Genomic DNA, 20,222 nt, shown 5'->3' with positions numbered 1-20,222 from the left:
AAAGAAGCCATTTTATAATTCTGTAGTTCTATGAATCTAAAAAATTCTTTTGAACCAGAAAAGCGCCACCTTGTTTTCATTTCCGTTCACAGTTCATTGTGAATATCTTGGAAATTGAAGTCCCAGCCAGAAGAACACCTAGTGGTAAACCTTTGTGAGCTTCAACCATAATACTCTTTTTCTTTGCTTCCCTCTTTCTCTCCGCTCAGGAGATGTGACTGCTCCTTTCAAGTTATGCACAGTGACAACCTGATTAGCCATCAGGGAAAGAAAATTAAATTGCCTCTCTGATACACAATACAGAAACTATATTAATCTCTGAATTAACATTTTTTGCATTCACAGTCTCTCCACACCAGTAGAATATTTCTAAAAGTAAATTTCAAGGAAAAGAAATTATTTTCAATTTTCCACACTATTGTATTACCTCCTGCAAAAGCAGAATTTTTCTTGGCACTGATTCGGAATTATTTATTCTATCCATAGCCTTAGCCAGAACTAATGTGTGATAGTAGCAGCTAGAATAATTGTAGAGGAAAAAATATTCGAGTATCAGAAGTGAAAAACAAGAGAAAGCCAGTTTGAGGAGAGAGACAGTTTGTTCTTAAATTGTTGCTGACAGAGCACCTATCTAATTGTTTGGCTTGCTAAGAAGTAATCACCATTTAACCCTGCTGAAGTTCAAGAGTCAAGAAACAAAACTACCTATTTGGTACAATCAGGACCAGCTAACTACATAAACATCTCAGGAGGGAAGATGGTAGCTAATGGACAGAACAAACTGGCCTCCTTTCCTAAAGTTCTCAGATTTCATAGCCTTCTCTCCCATGTGTTAACCCTAGTGGGTTTTAAGTCTTTAACACCTGTGAGCCATACTGACATACAATTACACTTAAGCTTCAGTTTTGTAAAATAAAGGTTTTCTGAGTTTGTGCTGACTGACTGCACTTCCTCACACTCTGCAAGGGTGAACCAGTAGACATTCTAAAATGGCAGAAAGTAAGAGCAAACAGGGAAAAAAGTCTGAACAGCAAGGAATGCCATTGTGAAACAAACAAAATAAAAAACTGGAAGAAAATTTTTGAAAACATTTATTAGAGTTACAATTTAAAAAATAAAATAATCAAACCAAAACAAGACAAGCAAACAGAAAAAACCCATCAATTTTACCAAAAAAAGTAAGAAACATATTTGCTTTTGCCCTTTAATGGCTTTTCACTATGGTTGGACTAGTGGAGTAAATTAGAATCTCCACCCTTGCCAGCAGCATCACTTGTAGCAGTCTGTGGTGGGTTAACTCCCATTCCCCACCATTGGCAGGATGGGAGACAATAGGAACAAAAAAGGAAGAAAATCTTCATGATAATGACAGTTTCCCAATAAAGACAATTTAGTAACTTAAATAAAGAAAAAGGTAAAAAACAAAACAAATCATGCAAAGGAAATCAGTCACAACCTCCTGATACTCATTCGTGGGAAATGGATTTGTAGAGAATTCTCAAAGTTTACATACAGATACATGTTATGTAAGCCTTCTGTCAGGCTTGGAGAATTCTCTACAAATCCATTTCCCACACCCATACGGTCTCTGAGCAATGGCTCCAGAAAACACTCCCCACAAGTTTTACTGCTGAGCATGATGTTATATATGGAATGGAATATCTCTTTGGTTAGTTTAGATAGGCTTTCCTGGCTGTATTCCCTTCCAACTTCTGGACCACTCTCAGCCTACTCATTGAGAGGGGAAAAACTGAGGAAAAGAGAAGCATTGACAGCCTACAAGCACTGCTCAGCAATAACAGACACACTAGTATGTTACTAATGTTGTTTTAGTCACAAACAAAAATACACCACCATACTGGCTGCTACAAAGAAAACTAAAGTAGTCTCAGCCTATACCTAGTGCACAGTCCCTTGGATCACAAAGCACAATTCATAACCTTGAGTTAGGTGTTTGCAAAAGAGGCCCCCTGCGCCCAGAATGCAAGCAGCAAGAAATGCCTTCAGACTGTATTGTAGAATGGTGTTTCAGGAGTCCCACTTTGAAGTAGACGACTGAATATGTAAGAGACCACGGTGCCAGATGCATACAGAGCAAGCCAAAAGAATTACTCAATACCCTTTGACAGGCTTCCATTAAGTACATTGCATTATGTTAACAAGGTTGTGTAAACTTGAACCCAGAGTGGATTAAGAATACCCAAGCCTCTCTGATGAGTGTCTTGAACAGAAGTGCTGGAGCACCCCTCTTTTAACCTGAGTGACACTTAGAAAATAGGGCACCCTTTACAGAGAGAGAAGATGTAGGTATGATTTTCTAAAAGCTAGATGAGCTCTCCATCCTTAACATCCTGCTTTCTGGATAATTACCCATAATAACTATATTACTATATTACTAGCTTAATATATTGTAACAAGCTTAATATGTTACATATTTTCTTCAGTGGTGTTTCTGGTACCCAAACCTTCTTTCTTAAAGCATTCCTTCAAATTGCAAACCTGCCATATTCAAAAACAGAGGACTTTATCCCAACCATTATTTCATAATTTTGATAAAAGAAGAAATAATAAATCTTCCATTCTCTCAGGAGCTTTGGCAACAGCCCACCTCATCTCCTAGAACCAATTTGTTCCTCTACTGCCTGACACATTCTTCTGAACCCCTTTCTGAATATAGTAATAGGCTGTGGTAGTAGAAATTTTCCTTAATGCTTTTACTGAATTCCCATGTACAGGGCAAGGAGCAGCACTATGCATTTCTCTCATTCTTCATCTCTGTTGTGTTACAGTGACAGTTCTGGAGTACTTCTTGATTTTTACAAAGAATCCTTAAGGGAAGTAACTTACCATTTTGTGAAGAGTAACTTTCTGGAAGTTAATTTTTTTCTGTGCAATAACAGTACAAGCAGCAGGAGGGCAGTTCACCAATGCACAATAGATCTAACTATGCTTTACTGAGACTGTCTGTCAGAGTCAGCTTGATGGCATTAATCAACACCAAGAAAAGGACTGCAAGATCATTCAGCTGCTCTTTATCTTGACCTAGAGAGATCACCTTCAAGTAATGAAAGCAAGTTTAGTTCCTTTGCCCATGTAATTTCTGCCTTGCTGATAAGACTGTCAAAGCCCACGTCATTTATGGTTGCTACAGATGCTATTCTGAGATACTGTTTTCAGTGAATCAACTGATAACTGCCAATAAACAGGCAACAATGGGTAACAATTTTTATCTGTATGGCCTTGCACTGCAGGCCGGAAAAGCACTGCACACGGAGTGAATGTGCTTTGTCCTCATACAGCCAGTCTGATAAATGAAGCAAATCAGTAGAACAATAAGTTATTTTGTTTCTGGTTAGACAAAGCATTGTGGTAAATTGTATTTCAGAACAGAAAAGTTTTATTATTCAAATATATGACAAACCTGATGATAACACTGTCTTTATAGTAAAAAAGAGTAAATTCATTTGAAATGAGGCCAGACACAGAACAGTTCGGACATAAGATATTCTGTACACCAATAAAAAATCAAAATGGAATGACTTACCACTTCTTCATGGGTAGCACTTTCTACATTTATACCATTAACCTAAAAACAGATACGATAGGGAGAAAATTATTTGTAATGTGAAGCTAGTTATTGAAATAAAAGCAAGTATGAAACAAATGTTTGTGGAAAAAAGTGAATGTTTACTGACCTGTATTATTGCATCTCCTATAAATAACATTCCTGTCTGTTCAGCTGTGGGATTACAGAAGGAGTAGATTTTAATTGATAGTAGTATTGAAAAAAAAGCTATATTCTCTTCCAGCAATTGGTTTAACACACTCTTTGCAATCCTCATTTGAAACTGATTTGGTTGTGAAAATACCTACGGCACAGCAATCAGTATCAATCCAAAAAACGTAATAGATTCCTAGCAATTTTAAACAAATTGAGAGAGCCACTTTCCAAATGTAAAGAACTTGTTTAGTATGGAATACAAATGTCAATTCTCACTAATGAAGAATTTCATTAAATTATACGGAAAATATGATTCACACTTTTCATTATTCTTCCACAAAAGAGAAACAGGAGTTTCTGAAACTATTTAGCTTTTGCCCTGAAAAAATTTACAGGGACTGGCTGTAATCAAAGAGGTTGTGACTAGAAATTGACACAATTCTTTAACATGAAGTTTGAGTAAGCTTTGTCACTAAGAACAACATTATTTTGATCTACAATTTGCATGTTTCCTGCCTTACAGGGTTAATGGGAATAATGTCATGAAACTTCAAGCAACTCCCTATAGATATAAACAATGACATTTTTGAGGTCTATTCTCTAACTTTTGAAATCTTAACTTTTTTTGGGGGTGGAATTTGAGGATGTTTATCTCATGAAATACATTAATTAATTAGAAAATTAAGTTTCACAGCTTGTGGCTTAGAAGAATGCCATCAATGTTAACAAAGACAGTATTATGAGAAATGAAAATAAAAGTAAAAAATAAAGAAAAGACTGCATAGAGTATTCTTGATTTCTGCAATTTAGCTGTTACTACTGCAAATGTACCTTTGTTATAAAATAGAACTTTTTAAAAAATGAGAAAATTTTCATAACTCTTTTGGCAGATAAAAGATTACAGTTCATTAGTCAATACTTAGGAAATATATCACTATTTTAAAAAATCATGTTACAAGTTGCATTGGAGGTCTATAGCCCACTTCTCATCCTACTTTGTATTTAAAAACATACATATAATTTGCAATAGCTGGTATATAAAAGACATCTACACAAATTTAACAGAATTAAAGCAGTTCAAAACTGTCACAAAGCAATCCAAAGTAGTTTATTATGGGTACATACATTGGTAGAGGTGCTGAACATTAGCTTGGGCATCTCAGTACTAATCTTCTAGTTGAGATGTTAGTAATACATACACCAGTAATACATACATTTTTCACATACATTAGTGAAAACTGAACAAATTTTAATTCAGTGCTTATGTTAAGGCTATTGGGCTGTTTTAAAAAAGTAGAAGTGTCCTTAAATTTGAGATAGAAGGAAGAGGGTGAGTTTGAAATTCCAGCTGTGGCAAAGCAGAAAAAGATGAATACAAAGAATGCATAACTGTATCTGATTGACTCAGAAGTGAGTGGAGAAATTTAAAGCATGTTTGTATCAGCAAGTTGCCACAGTTTAACCTCAGCTGGCAATTATTTACCATGCAGCCACTTGCTCAACCCTCCCTTCCAATGACATTCTTCTACCCCATGCCAGCCCTCAGAGATGGGAAGAAGCCTTGAAAAAATAAACAACCTAAAAACCTCGTGGGTTGAGATAAGAACAGTTTAATAATGGAAGTATAATATAAAAATAATAATGGAAAGGAGACTGTGAGATAAAACCCAAGAGAAACAAGTGATGCACAAAACAATTTGTCATCCCCTGCTGACTTATGCCCCGCCCACCCCTAAGCAGCAACAGGCAGCTCCCAGCCAATTCCCCACAGTATATATTCCAAGGATGATGTTCTATGCTATGGAATACTTCTTTGCCATGGAATATTTTTTTGGCCAGGTCAGGCCACCTCTCCTGGCCATACTTGCTTCCAGCTTCTTGTGCACCTGTTTGTGGGCAGAGCATGGGACAGTGAAAAATCCTTGATTTAGGGAAAGCACTGTTTAGCTACAGCTATGAACCTTTCCCCTGGGACTGTTAATTGCCAGGTCAGCAAAGACCCATTGCTCATTCCACAGGGTAATGAATACTGCAATATCCCCAGCAACCTCATGTGTGTTAGCCAATAAATTTTATACTTTAAGAGCACAAAGCAATTATATCCTGCTTGCAGAGTCTCCAAAAACAATCAAAGTTTGTCCTCATAAGTAAATGAGAGAAGGAGCATTATGTGGTCAATACCAAACACTCTATGAACCGAAACAAGTCAAGCATTGGGACAATCAGAGAATTTTCTCTAGAAGTGCACTATGCTGTATACTAAACCAATAAGCTGGAAACCTGCTGCTGCCATCATGGCTACTGTTGTATGACTGTGATGACAGACTTTAGGTTTTACCAATCGTCTATAATTTAAAATCAATGGTGATTATTAAAAAAAAATGTTTTCCACAAATCAAATTGTAGAGGGTGTGTCACTACAATGCAGAATTCACAATATAGTTTAGAAACTATTCAGAAATAAAGTGACTGGAAGAACTATTTCGAGACAAAAAGTCAATCTTGTTTCTCTAAAGCATATTTTAAACCTGAAGACAAGGCATCTATTGATGTTTTCATGAAATCACATTCTCTCTACATGACAAAAATATTAAGTAAAATCTTCCATGCTATGTGAAACTCTCCCACTGGCGACATCCTCATATACAAAGGTGCTTATGAAAGGTTGTTCTAAAATATGTGTAAAATGAAGCATTTTACACTATGTGTAAAATGAAGCAATACTATAACCACAAAATACTTCAAAAAGAGCTTTAAGCTACCACGGAGCATATAACATTATTCACTGAAACAGTAGGTGCAACTTTTTCAGAATCTAGTTTGCCTCTTGAAGTTTTACTTGAAATAATATTTTAGTAGAAGTGAATTGAATATGTCCAGAAAAAAGACTAAAAAGAAAATAAGCACAAAGTACTGATAAGCAAAGAAATACCAGGCTGTAAAGAAAATGAAGCATGTTTTACAATAAATAGTGTTACATCATCTTTATTCTTCATCTTAATTATCTTTAAAAGGTTTAATGCTAATTAAATGCTGTACATTGATTAAATTCAAAAGTAATACTGAACAAAGGAGAGCAGGATGGAAACCTGAAAGGGCTTATGCTGAAGTAATGGTATGAAAATAATCATTAAAAACCCCTAAAATCTTATTTTAGAGAATATTAGATTTGAAAATCTTTCCCAAATGTAAATGATCCATCATTCTAATCTTAAAACAACAACAACAAACAAACAAAAAAACCCCAACAACAACAAAAACAAAACTCAGACAGAGCCATGAGTTCATGGCTCATTAAATTAAAAAATTCTTTTGCACTCAGAGAGAATGGAAAAGAACCAGTAATTCTCGTTTTGCTTCTTTTTACTTTTCCTATCCACAAGGGCTGAAGAAGGGTTGTATCAAATTTTCCAAAATTTCCAAGGTAGTGAAATGGTAAATTTACTGAACAGTCTCTGGAAATACTTCCTTACAACTAGTTAATTGATGCACATCTCTATGCAGATTTGAGTCTGTAGACAATCTGATGTCTTTATATTTTTCAAACTGGTCACAGTACATATTTTCACACAATTTTTGCTGAATCCTAAATCACATGAGAAACATACAAGGTACTATGTCTTATGACAAAAAACGCTGCTTAAAGCACACAGTGAGCTGCACTGACTTCATGGACCTTTCAATCCACAAGCTTAACATTAAATTTATGCATAAACATTGAACTGCACAAATAAAATCTAAAGGAGTAGTCAAAAAAACAGATGAAATGAAAAGACTGGAAAAATTACTATTAAGGATGCAAAAGAAAACTTCAGCATATCCAGATGTATTTTTCCTCTCTTCCATGAAATGGACATAACTACTCATGACTATAAAGATACAACTGCTGAAAGCAAGACCTTTAATCTGTGATTTAAAACACAACTACATTAACTCCATTATTGACAGACATTAAATACATCCTTATTAGGTTGAATAGAAAAAAAAGTCCTGAATCGGAGATCAAAATACCTTGCTTTTACTTGTTTAGTGATCTCCAACAGTTCATTAAGATGTTCCTCCTATAAGGAGGTACTGCCTTTCACGATCTGTCTAATCTTGAGAAGGCAACAATTAAAAGGAAATCCAAAATGTTAAGAATGTTCTTCCATGCCTTCTGAAAATAAATTCAGAGATGGAGGCATAGGTCCATGAGAAAGAACAATGAGTATGCTGACTTCAGATATCATTAGCTTTCTAATAATAAAGTAAAATAACACTGTCAAAGATAAAAAAAAAATATTGATACAAAATAAGATTAATGTTAAAAAAAAAGCCCTGACGAAAATTTTAAGTGATATTAGGAAATAATGTCCAAAACTTAAACACCAACCAGCTTCAACTGTCTTATGTTCTAATGAGGCCTTATGTTCTAATGAGGCTGTATGTTCAAAGATGGCCTTGCATTCAGTCTTCAGTTTCATTAGCACAAGGTGTAACAAATTTTTGATCCATTCTGGCTTCCTTATAAACCTAAATACCTCTGTTTGCTCTTAACTCATCCTAAATATTGAGCTTGCTAGCTCAGTGGAATGAACTTCCAGTGCTGATGAAACTAAGGTGAATAGAGCTGTAGGGGTGAAGAGCATCAGCTGTGGATACAAGCACGCTGTGCAGCTCGGTGCAATCTCACATCATGCCCACCAGCTTGTCCACACTAGGCTGGATTACTGTGCTTGTACTCTTTTGGTGGCTGGAGTCAACACCAAAACCCAGAAATATACCCATGGTATCACATACAATTTCACACCAAACCATCTTTGTTTGGCATGTAAGTGAAACTTTTAAAAGCCCTCATCAAACTCATGCCATGTCCCCCAGATGGTCCTAAATGCAGGCAGCCAGGATGTGATATTTGGATACAGTCTGTGTTTGCAGAGCACATGGTTTTAAGCCAAGAATGTTTCAGTTGATGAATGTCTGGAGATCATTCCAGTCCTGACAGGGTATACAGCAGCAGTTAGAAATGGACTTAACATAAACCAAGATTTTTCAACACAGCAGAATGTGAGTTATGAGTCAACTTTTGTTACAGAAAGTGGGAAAATGCATTCAAAATAACATTTTATTAATTTTGGCTCTTAAGGGGGATTTTTTTTTTTAAACTGGCACAATGCAAACTAACAATCTTCCATTGGGCTTCATTTAATTTTATTTACCCATTTTCATCATGCCTCATGAGCTGAACCCACTGCTCTGTTTCATCATTGCTGCTTGTCTGACTCCTCATATCATATGAGCTATGAGTAGAACTTGCAGCAGTAGCCAGATTATTGCAGAAAGTCTCACAAAATGAAAAGTTGCATCAGATGAAAATGTGATTGCTAATGGGATACTTCTGGAACACAAAATAGTACTTATATTTGATGTTTAAACAACCAGAATTTCCAATATTATATGTAGTAAATCACTTGTATATAGGAGATGGTTAGGTTTCAAAATCCATAATAATTTTTACAACCTCCACCCTCTAGATTCCACAAACTCATAAAGAATCTTTAGTAATCAAAAATGCGAATACACAGAGAAAGATGTAAACACATGAAAGCTTGATCATTTTAACCACATATAGTGTCTGAGATTCTCTGAAGTATTTTTAATCGATCTGATGGATTCACTGTACAACAAATAAACCTGACTGACATGATTCCTTTCCAAGTTCAGGACATTACATTACATAGCTCTAAGGATAGGACTCTACATTTATTTGACTGTAAGTCTACAGCATTATTTGCCCTAAATAAATTGCTAATATGATCATAGCACATATTACACACCTAGAAACTAACAGCAAATCACCAATCAATGTACAATAAATACAATGTACTATATCATAAGTCAATTTCAAAAGGAAAACACAAAAAAACAATACTGTGTAAATTACATTTAAAAAAACTACCCGAACCAGGCTGAATCAGGCTTACAGAACATTATTGAGAAGTTTCAACATCAATAATTCTTTTCATAATCTGAGAGATTATCAGCGATGTTGATAATACCCTGAGTCAATTGATAATTTGATATATGGATAGGAAAAAATCCTGGGTTTGGAACTGAAATAATTTCCTATGGGATAAAAATTACTCTGTGGCTAATTATATCACTTCACTCTTGAGTTTATAACTCCATATTGCTTTTTAAAGTTTGCATTTACTTTTTCTCATTCTGTCTGTATAGTGGTTTCATTTGCCAACTTCTTTTCTCAAATTTAGTGCAGTGGTTTGAGTGTCTACCAGAACCATTTACTCTCTTTTTGCTGTGGGATAGGATTAGGAGAAAAGCAAAGCAGGCTCCAACTTAAAACATATAAAGATAGATTTATTAACAAACTAAAGAAGAGAACAAAAGAAGAGAATGAGAATCAAAATGAAACCTTCAAAACACTTCTCCTACCCCCCACAACTGTTCACTTTCCCACTGACAACATAAAGAGACAAAACTTGTGATTTTCAGTCAGTTTCACCACTTTAAAACAGTCTTTCATCAGTTCTTAGGGAGAGGAGCCTCTCTTAGAACCCCCATGGAGACACTGCCACAAGAAAGCAGTTCTCTGGTGGCTGCCATGTCACTAATCTGCAGCTGCCCAGAAAACCCTGCAAACTGTGCAGTCCCTCCCATCTGGCAGCTTTCCCACCAGCCGAGCTCATGGGCCATATCAGCTTATTTAGGGTGCAGTTTAAGGATAACTGATCCAATATAAAACAAAGAGTCTCTTCAGCTATCACTAAAATCATCTTCATCTCAAGAAACAGAGGTCTCCTTTTCTTCCCTGGGGCAGAGGGCACATCTTTATCTCTATCGTCCTCTGTTCAAAATTCTCCATTGGATCACAATTATATTAGCCCACAGTTATTACTAGAACTTCGCATCCCCATAAAAAGCACTCTATAAGTTACAGGGATATTTTAGTTCATTCTCATGGCCTCACAAGAGAAGTCCAGCTCAAACTAGGCGACTTCTCAGTCCTTTCTCCCAGCCTAGGACTTTTATTCTCTCGTAACTGCCTTCTGCTTCATGCTGTGTCCCTCTGGCTCAATCACCCGGGCCTGTGGATGGTGATGTGATCTCTGCCGGGCAGTGTCGGCTGCTGGATTTCAAAGCCACGCCGCTGGCAGAGCCTCAGGATCTCAGCAGCCAGGCTGGTGGATGCCTCCCCCACCCCTTGGTTTCATGGGGTGGGCCCAGCCCAGCCCGGAGCTGCTCCTAGGGGCCAGGGCGATACCTCCCTCGGCCCGGGCCAGCGGCAGGGTGGGTTTACAGTCAGCTGGATGTTGGTATCTGTGGCCTCTCATTCCCTGCCGGCAGCCGATGGACCCAGGGGCGCGGGCAGGCCGGGCTGGCCCCGCCGAGGCACAACAGCGCAGAGCCCGGCCCAGCCCAGCCCGGCCCGGCCCAGCCCTGCCCTGCCCAGCCCAGCCCAGCTCTGCCCAGCCCGGCCCTGCCCTGCCCTGCCCTGCCCAGCCCAGCTCTGCCCTGCCCAGCCCTGCCCTGCCCTGCCCTGCCCAGCCCAGCCCGGCTGCTCCCCGGGGCGGCTGATGGGGCACGGCTGTTAGCTGCTCCTCAGGCCGGAAGGAAAAGGGCCTCTTCCCACAATTTCTCCTATTTTTAACCCTGTGTGTTTGCAGAGCCCTATCACCTTTCTAATGGCAATATTAGGTGTCAATTTTCATGCCTAGTCACTGATTGGTTTTGCTATAACTTCCTCAGAAGAATCACTTCCTTGCTAAACCACCACAGTCTGGCACAGAACTTTTTTCTCTCTACTATTACCTTTAGCAAAAGCTTTGGAGAGAGGACAAAAAATGGAAACTTTGCTACAATGGAAGACAAAATCAATAGAAAAAATGTAAAAAGGCCAAACTTGGTGGTGAGTCATTGGAATTAGCTAAACTTGCTCTAATATTATTGAGGAGGACGTGCTCAGGAAAAACTCAGGATATTTTTATGTGATATAAATCTGTGATTTGCAATACATTGGACATTCGTTTCCAGCACTGAGTGACCAATTATTCTTATTTTTCAGAAATGTGAAGTTATGCTCTTGAACTGAGTTTCTGCATATGCTTCAGTGAGCTTGTTCAGGAAAGAAGAGTGATCTAGAATAACTTAATTTGAAATTTATAAACAGTGATCACAGCTGAGAGGTCAAAATTATAAGAACAGTATTTATAAGCACTGCTGCTATGGATGTGCTTCTGTGGAATAATGAAATGAAATCCTATTGAAATATTCATCCCATTTCAAAAACTGAAGCACAAATGCTGTCAGCTGATGCTTAGGTCAGTACCAACAAAATCACTTATCTGATGTTTGAAAAAATTAAAGAGTACAAAAATAGACAACTAATTAATTTATTTAGATAGAACAAAGGTTATAGATATCTATAAAATAAGCAGTTGTTTTATTCTATTATGCTTCTACCTTTGGAACTAAAAAATAATACTATATCCAAACAAAGTAAGGTTGTAAACATGATTTTATAGTGTTGTCATATAACAGGCATTAAATTTCATGAAAAGTATCATAAATTATCAACCATTTGAGAAAATTAGCTCTTTAGTTATTAAGGAGAATATATGTTCAGGCATTTTACTCAAACGCAGAAAACAGTAAAATGCCTGATAAAAAATTGAGTTTTTTATCAGGTAAATTATTTATTTTCTAATTTTACTGCACAATAAAGCCTTTTGTGTTTTTTTAAAGTTGAGTATATTTGCTTGAAGCAGCAACAAATCTCACTGCTTAACTAAAAGCCACTCTTAAAGCCAGCCAGTTTCACTGTTATTAGTACCTTGTGTAAGTCCATTAGTAATTTATCTACGTTATGAATACACAGATTTTCAGTCCAAAACTTAGTTTTAGATAAATCTGTACCAGTCTCATCTCTCCATCAGGTATATAACACTTCCTCTCATTATATTAAACTTTATGCAGATAGTCTTTTATATATATGTGAATACATCTGTAATTCGGTATGCGTGTCTGTGTATCAATATAGATATATTATAAAAATGGAGAAGGAATGCACATATTTGCAGAATACTTCTTATTTTCCCTTAAATAATATTACCAGATTGTTTTTTCTTGCATTAAAACACTAGAATCTAAAACCAGAAATATGGCCTCAATGTCACCTGTGAGATAAATTTAGACATGTTCTTTTATTTGATTTCCAGTGATATATGATACTGGAAGAGTAACACTGTGAACAGATCTGAGAAAGATGTTCTGAGGAGGGATTTTCAAACCTGAAGTAAAAAGCTGACCCCGTAAACATTCTTGTTGTAGTTGTTACTCTACAAAAGATAAAGAAAAACTACTCACAATGTACAAAAAGCTGAATGTAAGTATTCTATACACAAACTCACTACTAACCTTGGTTGAAAGTACTGCCCTAAGAGAGCAAGACATAGATTTCCTTGTTGGTGATTAATTTCCTGAATTACTTCCCTTAGACATGAATGCTTATATTAATTTATTATTTTCATGTACATTTTCTTGGTACTGTTTATTATACTGTGTATTTAAGGAGCATATCACTGTTCCATAAAAAGTAACACAAATAACATAAAAACACCGTTCTTTCCTCACTGCAGAAACAATATTATAAAAAGAAATGTAAGTACTGTACACAAGAAACTTGAAGCAGTTTCCAATAGGATACAGGCATAGAATTCGTCCATTCAATATTCAGTAAGTATCAAATGAAATCAGGTATTCATTTCAGGTAAAAAAGAGACCCCCTGAAGAAAATGCAGAGGAGAAAAATCAGCACAGTCTGTGACTTAATAAAGCGTGAGTCTAAACATGTCAAGCAAATGTGCTCAATCTTCAAAGCAGCAAAAGAGCCTGATGAGTTCAAAAGATCATGTCAGTGGCTTTAAAGAGCAGGACATGCACTGAGGATCACAGTCTTTGTTTTTGAATGAAGAGTTACATGAAATGGGTAGATTTATACTAGGGAAGAGAGGAAACACATAGAAGATGTGGAAGACAAAAAAATCTTAATATATGTAAAAGAATGCCTCAGAAAATAAAAGAACAAACTTATCCCCATGCCCACATCCACCACAGAAGAGAAAATGACTTTGGTTTTGATCATCTAAGATCCTTAGTTCATGTTGCAAGGCACTGCCCACCCACATGAAACTTTTCCTCACTAAACAGCCCCTCTGTTTGCCAGACCACTTCTCCAACTTCCCAAATTCAGTTTCAGGTCTGAAAGATCTCCCAAAAGTTCCTTTTGGTAGATAAATGTCAATGTAGTACTTATGAGACAGACTATACTGATTTAGATGTTATTTTCACCATAATAAACACTACAAATCTCTCTGCAGGCACCTAGGCACAATTAGTCATACCATATAGCAGTGAATTACTGTGTGGGGGAAAAAAAAAAAGGCTTGTACTTTTTCTATTCTCTGCATTTTAAAAGTTAAGTACATCAAAAGATTTCCTTTGTCATACTTATGTTTTTGCAAATAACTTAAAATCTTTTGGTGGTAAGATAACAGTCTTCATAAAGTAAAAATGGATTCCTGAAACTATTCATAACTACAGTACTATATAAGTAAATAGAATAAGTTACCTGCTTGGTCTTTGAATATTTTTGATATGACGACAGGCACTTTGTGCTCAGCACCACCCTGTAAGAGAGACATATTAACCATGAGATCTCAAGACTGAAGTGGTCATACTGAAATTAAAAAGAAGAAAAGAGACATTACCCATACCTTTATGCTTAAGCCCAAGCCACCAACTGGTTGTCTACGAAGTGTAACAGTTCTGTGCTTTAAAAAATTGCAGAAAAAATAAATTTAGGTGAAAATACAATATCTGAGTGAGCATAAAAGATGTTCCTATGCTCTCATTTACTTAAAAAGAATTCTTAAAGGTAGTATAGAATCTGAGTGATCAGTTCCGAAGTATCATTCAACATTGATTTATAGGCACTTGATTAATTCCTTATCCCAGAGAGCAGAACTTGTAAGTTCTGTATTTAGACATTAGTATGCTTTTCTATCTCTTGGAAACTATATTCTTCCTGAACAGAAATTTGTACATACTTTTTCTTTGACAAGCGAAAACTATATGAAGAGCTCAGATGTATGCATTTTCATAGCTATTATGTATGCACATTTGTTCTAATTTTTCAAACAAAAATACCAATGTTTTCTAGTCTATATCGTCTGATCTCTATGCATTTTTTTGTAGCATATGCTGAAAAAATTTAGTGATAGTCTGCTTGAAATGTTTAATTTTTTTCATTTCAGATTTAAGTGCATAAGGAAGATAAACCTTTATCAATATTTTTTCTAGAGAAACCTATGATATGTTTAACAGTATGCTGAATTTGACATTTCAATAATGTGTAACTCATGGTGCCTGACAGCATAATAATAGCACTTCATCTGTTGACAATAATTATACAGTTGATGGGAACTTTTTTGGAACATGCTGAACAGTAATTCCTGAACATATAAGATTTTTCTTTCTTTTTCTCTACATTACAAGTTGTATATAAGATTATTCCTATATGTATACTTTCTGTCTGGGTGTTTTACAATTTCACTGATTCAGATAGATATAAATTTTGATTTCAATAGTCAAGATCATAATCTTATCATAACAAGTTACTTTAATATATATAGCTCTTTTTTTTTGTAACACTCATCATGCTAGACATATGTTCATATTGATTCAAGGGAAAGTGAAACAAAATAAATCTGGAATTTCAGTCTCATTTTAGGTAGATAAAAATAATCCATATGGTAAAAAAGCCCTGAAAATCGTTTCATACATTTTCGAAATTGTTTCTGTTCCCATGAATACTGTACTACACTAGTCTATGCTAAAAATGGAAAACTGCTGCATTATGAATATGGTACCTGACATATCAAAAAGTTCATATGATTCAATTTCAGCTGATAAAATTCAGTTTCCTTGAAATCCATGCTAATGCAAATTTTTTTCATAGGTTTTTTCTTCATTTGGAACTGCATCAAAACTTTTGATGAGAATTATCACATTTGCTGACAAATTTCAGATCTGATCTAAATCAGAATACATTCCTAACTCTGAATTCAGAGACTCATTCCCAACAGCTGCTTTCCAGGAACTAATGGCTGTCTGCTTACTTAATTCTTGTTTTACTCCACCTATACTTACACCTTGAAAATATATTATCCTAATATATTCCATCATGAGGAGATGACAGAATAAATATTTCCACGTTTACTTTAGCATGATCATACAACAAATAGAAAGCTGCTACATGGATAGCTTTAGCTGTTTTATAAAAAAGACAAGTAAGGTACTACTTATTGACATATTATACTTTTGAATACAGCTAACATGCATTTTTATATGATGGATAGGTAGCCCTATGAAGCAAACTACTTGCATAATATTGATATAATCTAGATATTTCTCTTTTAATAGTTCATATCATTGCTTATTACAGTTATTCAAATATTTCTATTAAAATAAGATCTTAAACTCATACTTAAATGATTCCTATATAACAGTTTAGTAAAGACTACATTTAAAAAATGAAAACCTTTCTTCTTTTCAAGGTGTTCAAATTGCAAAGTAAAATGTTAAAAGCTGAGCATGATTAAGTCATGATCAAGATCATTTACACAAATTTATTTCAATTCTATGATCATATATAATTTGCTGCAACTAGAAAAGCATAACTTTCTTGCCCTGTTTGGCTTTTCTAAGGAAACATAAACAGCTGCTGTCAGAAAAATGACAGTTGGCTCAGTAGACTTTAGGTCTGAATCAGTCCTGAATTTGTTATGCAAGGGCAAAATTTCATGACTATGAAATTTGGACAGAAACCCGCAGTAGCTTTGCAAATAACTATGAAAGAAAATTCTACTCCAAAACATCTTGCCAAAACTGAACTGCATTATTTGTGGGGAAATAAACAAACCTATCTTTTTGTGACATTAATGTCAGGTACATATGCAGCTGAAAACTCAATGTGTATGTCTCAGTCAAACATACTAACAACTTATTTCATTTTTTGGTTGCCTGCAGGCGAGATATAATTTTTCTTTCCAGATGAATTTATTTATGGTTTTAGGGTGAAGTGAGACAGACATTTGTATCAGTGTTAAAAAATGAAAAAATACAATGCTATAGTTTACTGTGCAATTTTTATTTCATTATAGCCAAGGAAAACTCTTTAGACAGTCTTACTAATTATCAATCTGAACAGCAAAGCTGAAATTAATGTTTTTTAAAATTAAACTGTTTTGCTTTTTAACTAGCATTTTGTTTTATTTTGTTCAATAGTATCTACAGTTTCTTGAAACTCTTTATTCTCATGGGTTCCAAAGCACTCGATGTAAACTCTGTAACAATCACTCATTACAGGTGTGCTACCAAGCAGAAGCAATTATGTACCCCTCATGGCACAACAACCTGTTTTGTTTCCTATTTCTAGGAGATTAGACGACAAAGTAGTACCCCACATAAAACTTCAGGATGCATTTGAATAGACAATAAGTAATAAAGTAAGACAATAAGTAATAAAACTGTAATTGGCAGGGTACCAATATGAAATATTCCTATCTCTTTGAGATCTTTTATTGTTGCAAGCTGTCAACTGGTGAGGCAGAAAATTTCAGGAACTCCAAGAATGATGCTAGACAGGGAATATATTGAAAAGCAGATACAACAGAAAATTTTAACCATATGAGACGCAGACACCATTCAAAAGAACACTGCGTCAACAACTATATAGAGAAGAGGCTACTTGGTAACTGGTGCAGTGCTGCTTGTAACAGCTAAAATGAATAATACAGCTGAAAAATTTCTATACTTTTATTAGTTGCAAACTGAATGACACTTTCAAATGTAATGGGGAGAACTATATAGTCAAATATCCATCTTTTTGGTATGAAATAGCTCTACACAGAAGACTTACTGGATTCTGTTAAAAATCTGAATAACTTAATAGAGAAGTTTATCTCTGGGAAGGTATTTTATGTCTTGGTATTTGTTCATATGAAGTGGTATGACTGAAGCTTAATGGGCAACATGAGAAGGTAATTGCAGTGCTTATTTCTGTTGCTGTGTTTTAGGAAGATTTTATATCCACCTGCCAATTCCTACCTAATATGTCATTATTACCATTGTAAGCGTTATTGCTAACACCCAGGACTGGTACTCGTGGTAAAGGATCTCTTATTAGAAAAAGGTATTCTATCTATCTATCTATCTAATCTATCTATCTATCTATCTATCTATCTTAGTAAGGTACTATGGGTATTTAAGAAGGTGATTCTGCTTGAATCACTCCAAAATCATTGATATAAGGGGGAAGTTTTTGAAAAGAAACTCTGCATATATAATATTTTACTCTTCTGTTCCAGTCTGCATGAGACTATTAGTGAATACATATATTATCCCAAGCATCAAACTGAAGTACATAGCAGAAAAGGCTGGAGCACTTGACATAGACCACGTTCTTCAGGTTTTGTAGAAGCTCTTCTAAGAAACAAGCTAGGACAGGTTGGTAAGAAGACAGTTTGTCCTGGTTTCACTTGAGATAGAGTTAGCTTTCTTTTTAGAACTTAAGATACCCACTATATATTCTTTTTCTTAGCAACCCTTGTAAGGTACCACATGGAATTTACGAGATAGGAAATGACTGAACAAACAGATCTTGTAAGAATGTGAGACTCAGTAAAATGTATCATAAAAGGCAGACAATCCTGCTGGTTGTTACATATCCCAAAAGAAGAAAAGAGGATGTGGTGAACAAGGGTATGTTGAAATTCTTCAGGAAATTTTCTCCTCAAGATGCAGAGTTCCCATGATGAGAGTTTTCTCAGCTCACACCCTCCATCTCTCCACACATCAAGCTTCCTCAGCAAACTGTTCAACAGGTATTTACCATTTTGCCAAACAGATACTTCCGCTCAAATGACCCTCACTTCTCATTCATTGGCAGCAAAATTCCACCTACCAAGTGGCTGCAGATTGCTGTGGGCCTGCTGGGTGACTGTGGCACGATGTCTGCTCCCTTCCTCTCTACCACAGAGGGCTAGTGCATATAGAAGAGATAACCCAGGGGCTAAAAGGCCCACCAAGGGGTCATCTCTGGTACCAAAAGGGCTCAGGTCTCAGCTAAGAATCAATATCTTAATCTGGAGAGCAGATGTGGGAAGAGACAAAATAAATATTCTTTACTGAGAGACACTGTTTTACAAACCATAAAAGACACACAAGTCATCACAGAGGCAGAAGCCTCTTCCATCCTGAAGCATTTGAGACTTCTCCTCCCAGAGCTGGGAAGTAAATCCGTGGTTACTTCCCTCTGGGGATCGAGGGAAAGGATCTCAATGTGTGCCCTAATTGGACACAATTGGATGGTAAGATAGATTGAATCCCAAGTTATATTATTACTTTGTTAGCTGTAACATAAACAGGTACCTTTAACCTCGCACTGTATACCTACTAGTAGTTTCCCTTTTTATCCTTATTCCTGTGTAGTATTAGTTTATTTTAAGTCTTATGTCTGTTAGTTTTTTGTCTGTTAAATACATAATTCATTCTATAACAGACCAAATCAGCTGTTAATAACAAACTTGCAAACAAGAGTGGGTATTGAGGTGCTGGCCACCTCAATAAAGCTACTGCTTGCTGCCAAGGGCCTGGGCAAAAGGCAAGAACTTATCTAAACCCCCACATCCATTTGTAACACTGACTTTCCTTGTAGAAATATGGATTTAAAAGTACCATAGAGGCTGCTCTTGCCAAAATTATTTCCAGATGGACTTCAAAAGAAATACCATACTAAGGAGAGCGTACAAGAGATGGTGCTGGATTATGGTTAACCACTAAGTCTAACAATATAGGCATCTTCCTGACAAGGCTAGAACCACATACTCTTATGATAATATGATATATATTATATATCATACAGCACCCCAGATGAACTGCAATGCCAACACCTAGGACTGGAACAGAGATTCCTTCTATCAGTATACAGCAGTCAGGTTCAAAGAATACTTGACTATAAGCCAGAAAGCACCGAATTTTGATTGCCGCTTCCTTACTTACTGCTGTTACTACTTACGTATGTCCTGAGTATACATAAATCTTAAAAATGAATGCAGCATGAGGAAAATGTAAATGTCACACAGTTAGCCGCAGTCTGACTGAATATGCCATGTCTGCAGTTCCACAAGTCCTTAATACTGTCCTCTCAGGGAACTGTAACCATAAACATCTTATAATTAACCAGGTAAACAACCAAAGAATGCATGGAAAAATAATGAAACAGCTTTTCTTTAAAACTATACTGGGGCTGGCGTCTGAATTAAAGAACGTTTTTACAAGTAGGATTTGCTATACTGTTGGTTATAATGTTTCCAGGAAAAAGCTTTTTATTCATGAGTGTTTGTATAAACTTTAGTTCCAAGTCTGGATAATTTTTAATATC

General features: G+C 35.9%; 1 protein-coding gene and 1 long non-coding RNA gene across 2 annotated transcripts in view; one reads left to right on the top strand and one right to left on the bottom strand.

Moving 5' to 3' along the window:
* The window catches only part of SNTG2 (syntrophin gamma 2), a gene marked incomplete at its 3' end in the record, with an annotated part of 217,993 nt that overhangs the window by 95,145 nt on the left and 102,626 nt on the right, over positions 1 to 20,222 (bottom strand). The window contains exons 3-6 of the mRNA XM_083857755.1: positions 14,494 to 14,550; positions 14,349 to 14,406; positions 3,696 to 3,739; positions 3,545 to 3,586 (exon numbers count right to left, since the gene is read on the bottom strand). Of these exons, the coding sequence (XP_083713881.1) occupies positions 3,545 to 3,586; positions 3,696 to 3,739; positions 14,349 to 14,406; positions 14,494 to 14,550 (201 nt within the window). The remainder of the gene's footprint in view (positions 1 to 3,544; positions 3,587 to 3,695; positions 3,740 to 14,348; positions 14,407 to 14,493; positions 14,551 to 20,222) is intronic.
* Positions 1 to 20,222, top strand: part of LOC310907498 — a 245,642-nt gene that overhangs the window by 167,570 nt on the left and 57,850 nt on the right. The window lies entirely within an intron of this gene.

Source organism: Zosterops lateralis (assembly GCF_965231275.1).
Source record: "Zosterops lateralis genome assembly, chromosome: 3".
NCBI classification, from domain to species: Eukaryota; Metazoa; Chordata; class Aves; order Passeriformes; family Zosteropidae; genus Zosterops; species Zosterops lateralis.
Note: the sequence above shows the minus strand (reverse complement) of the source record. Positions and strands in the feature narration are given on the sequence as shown.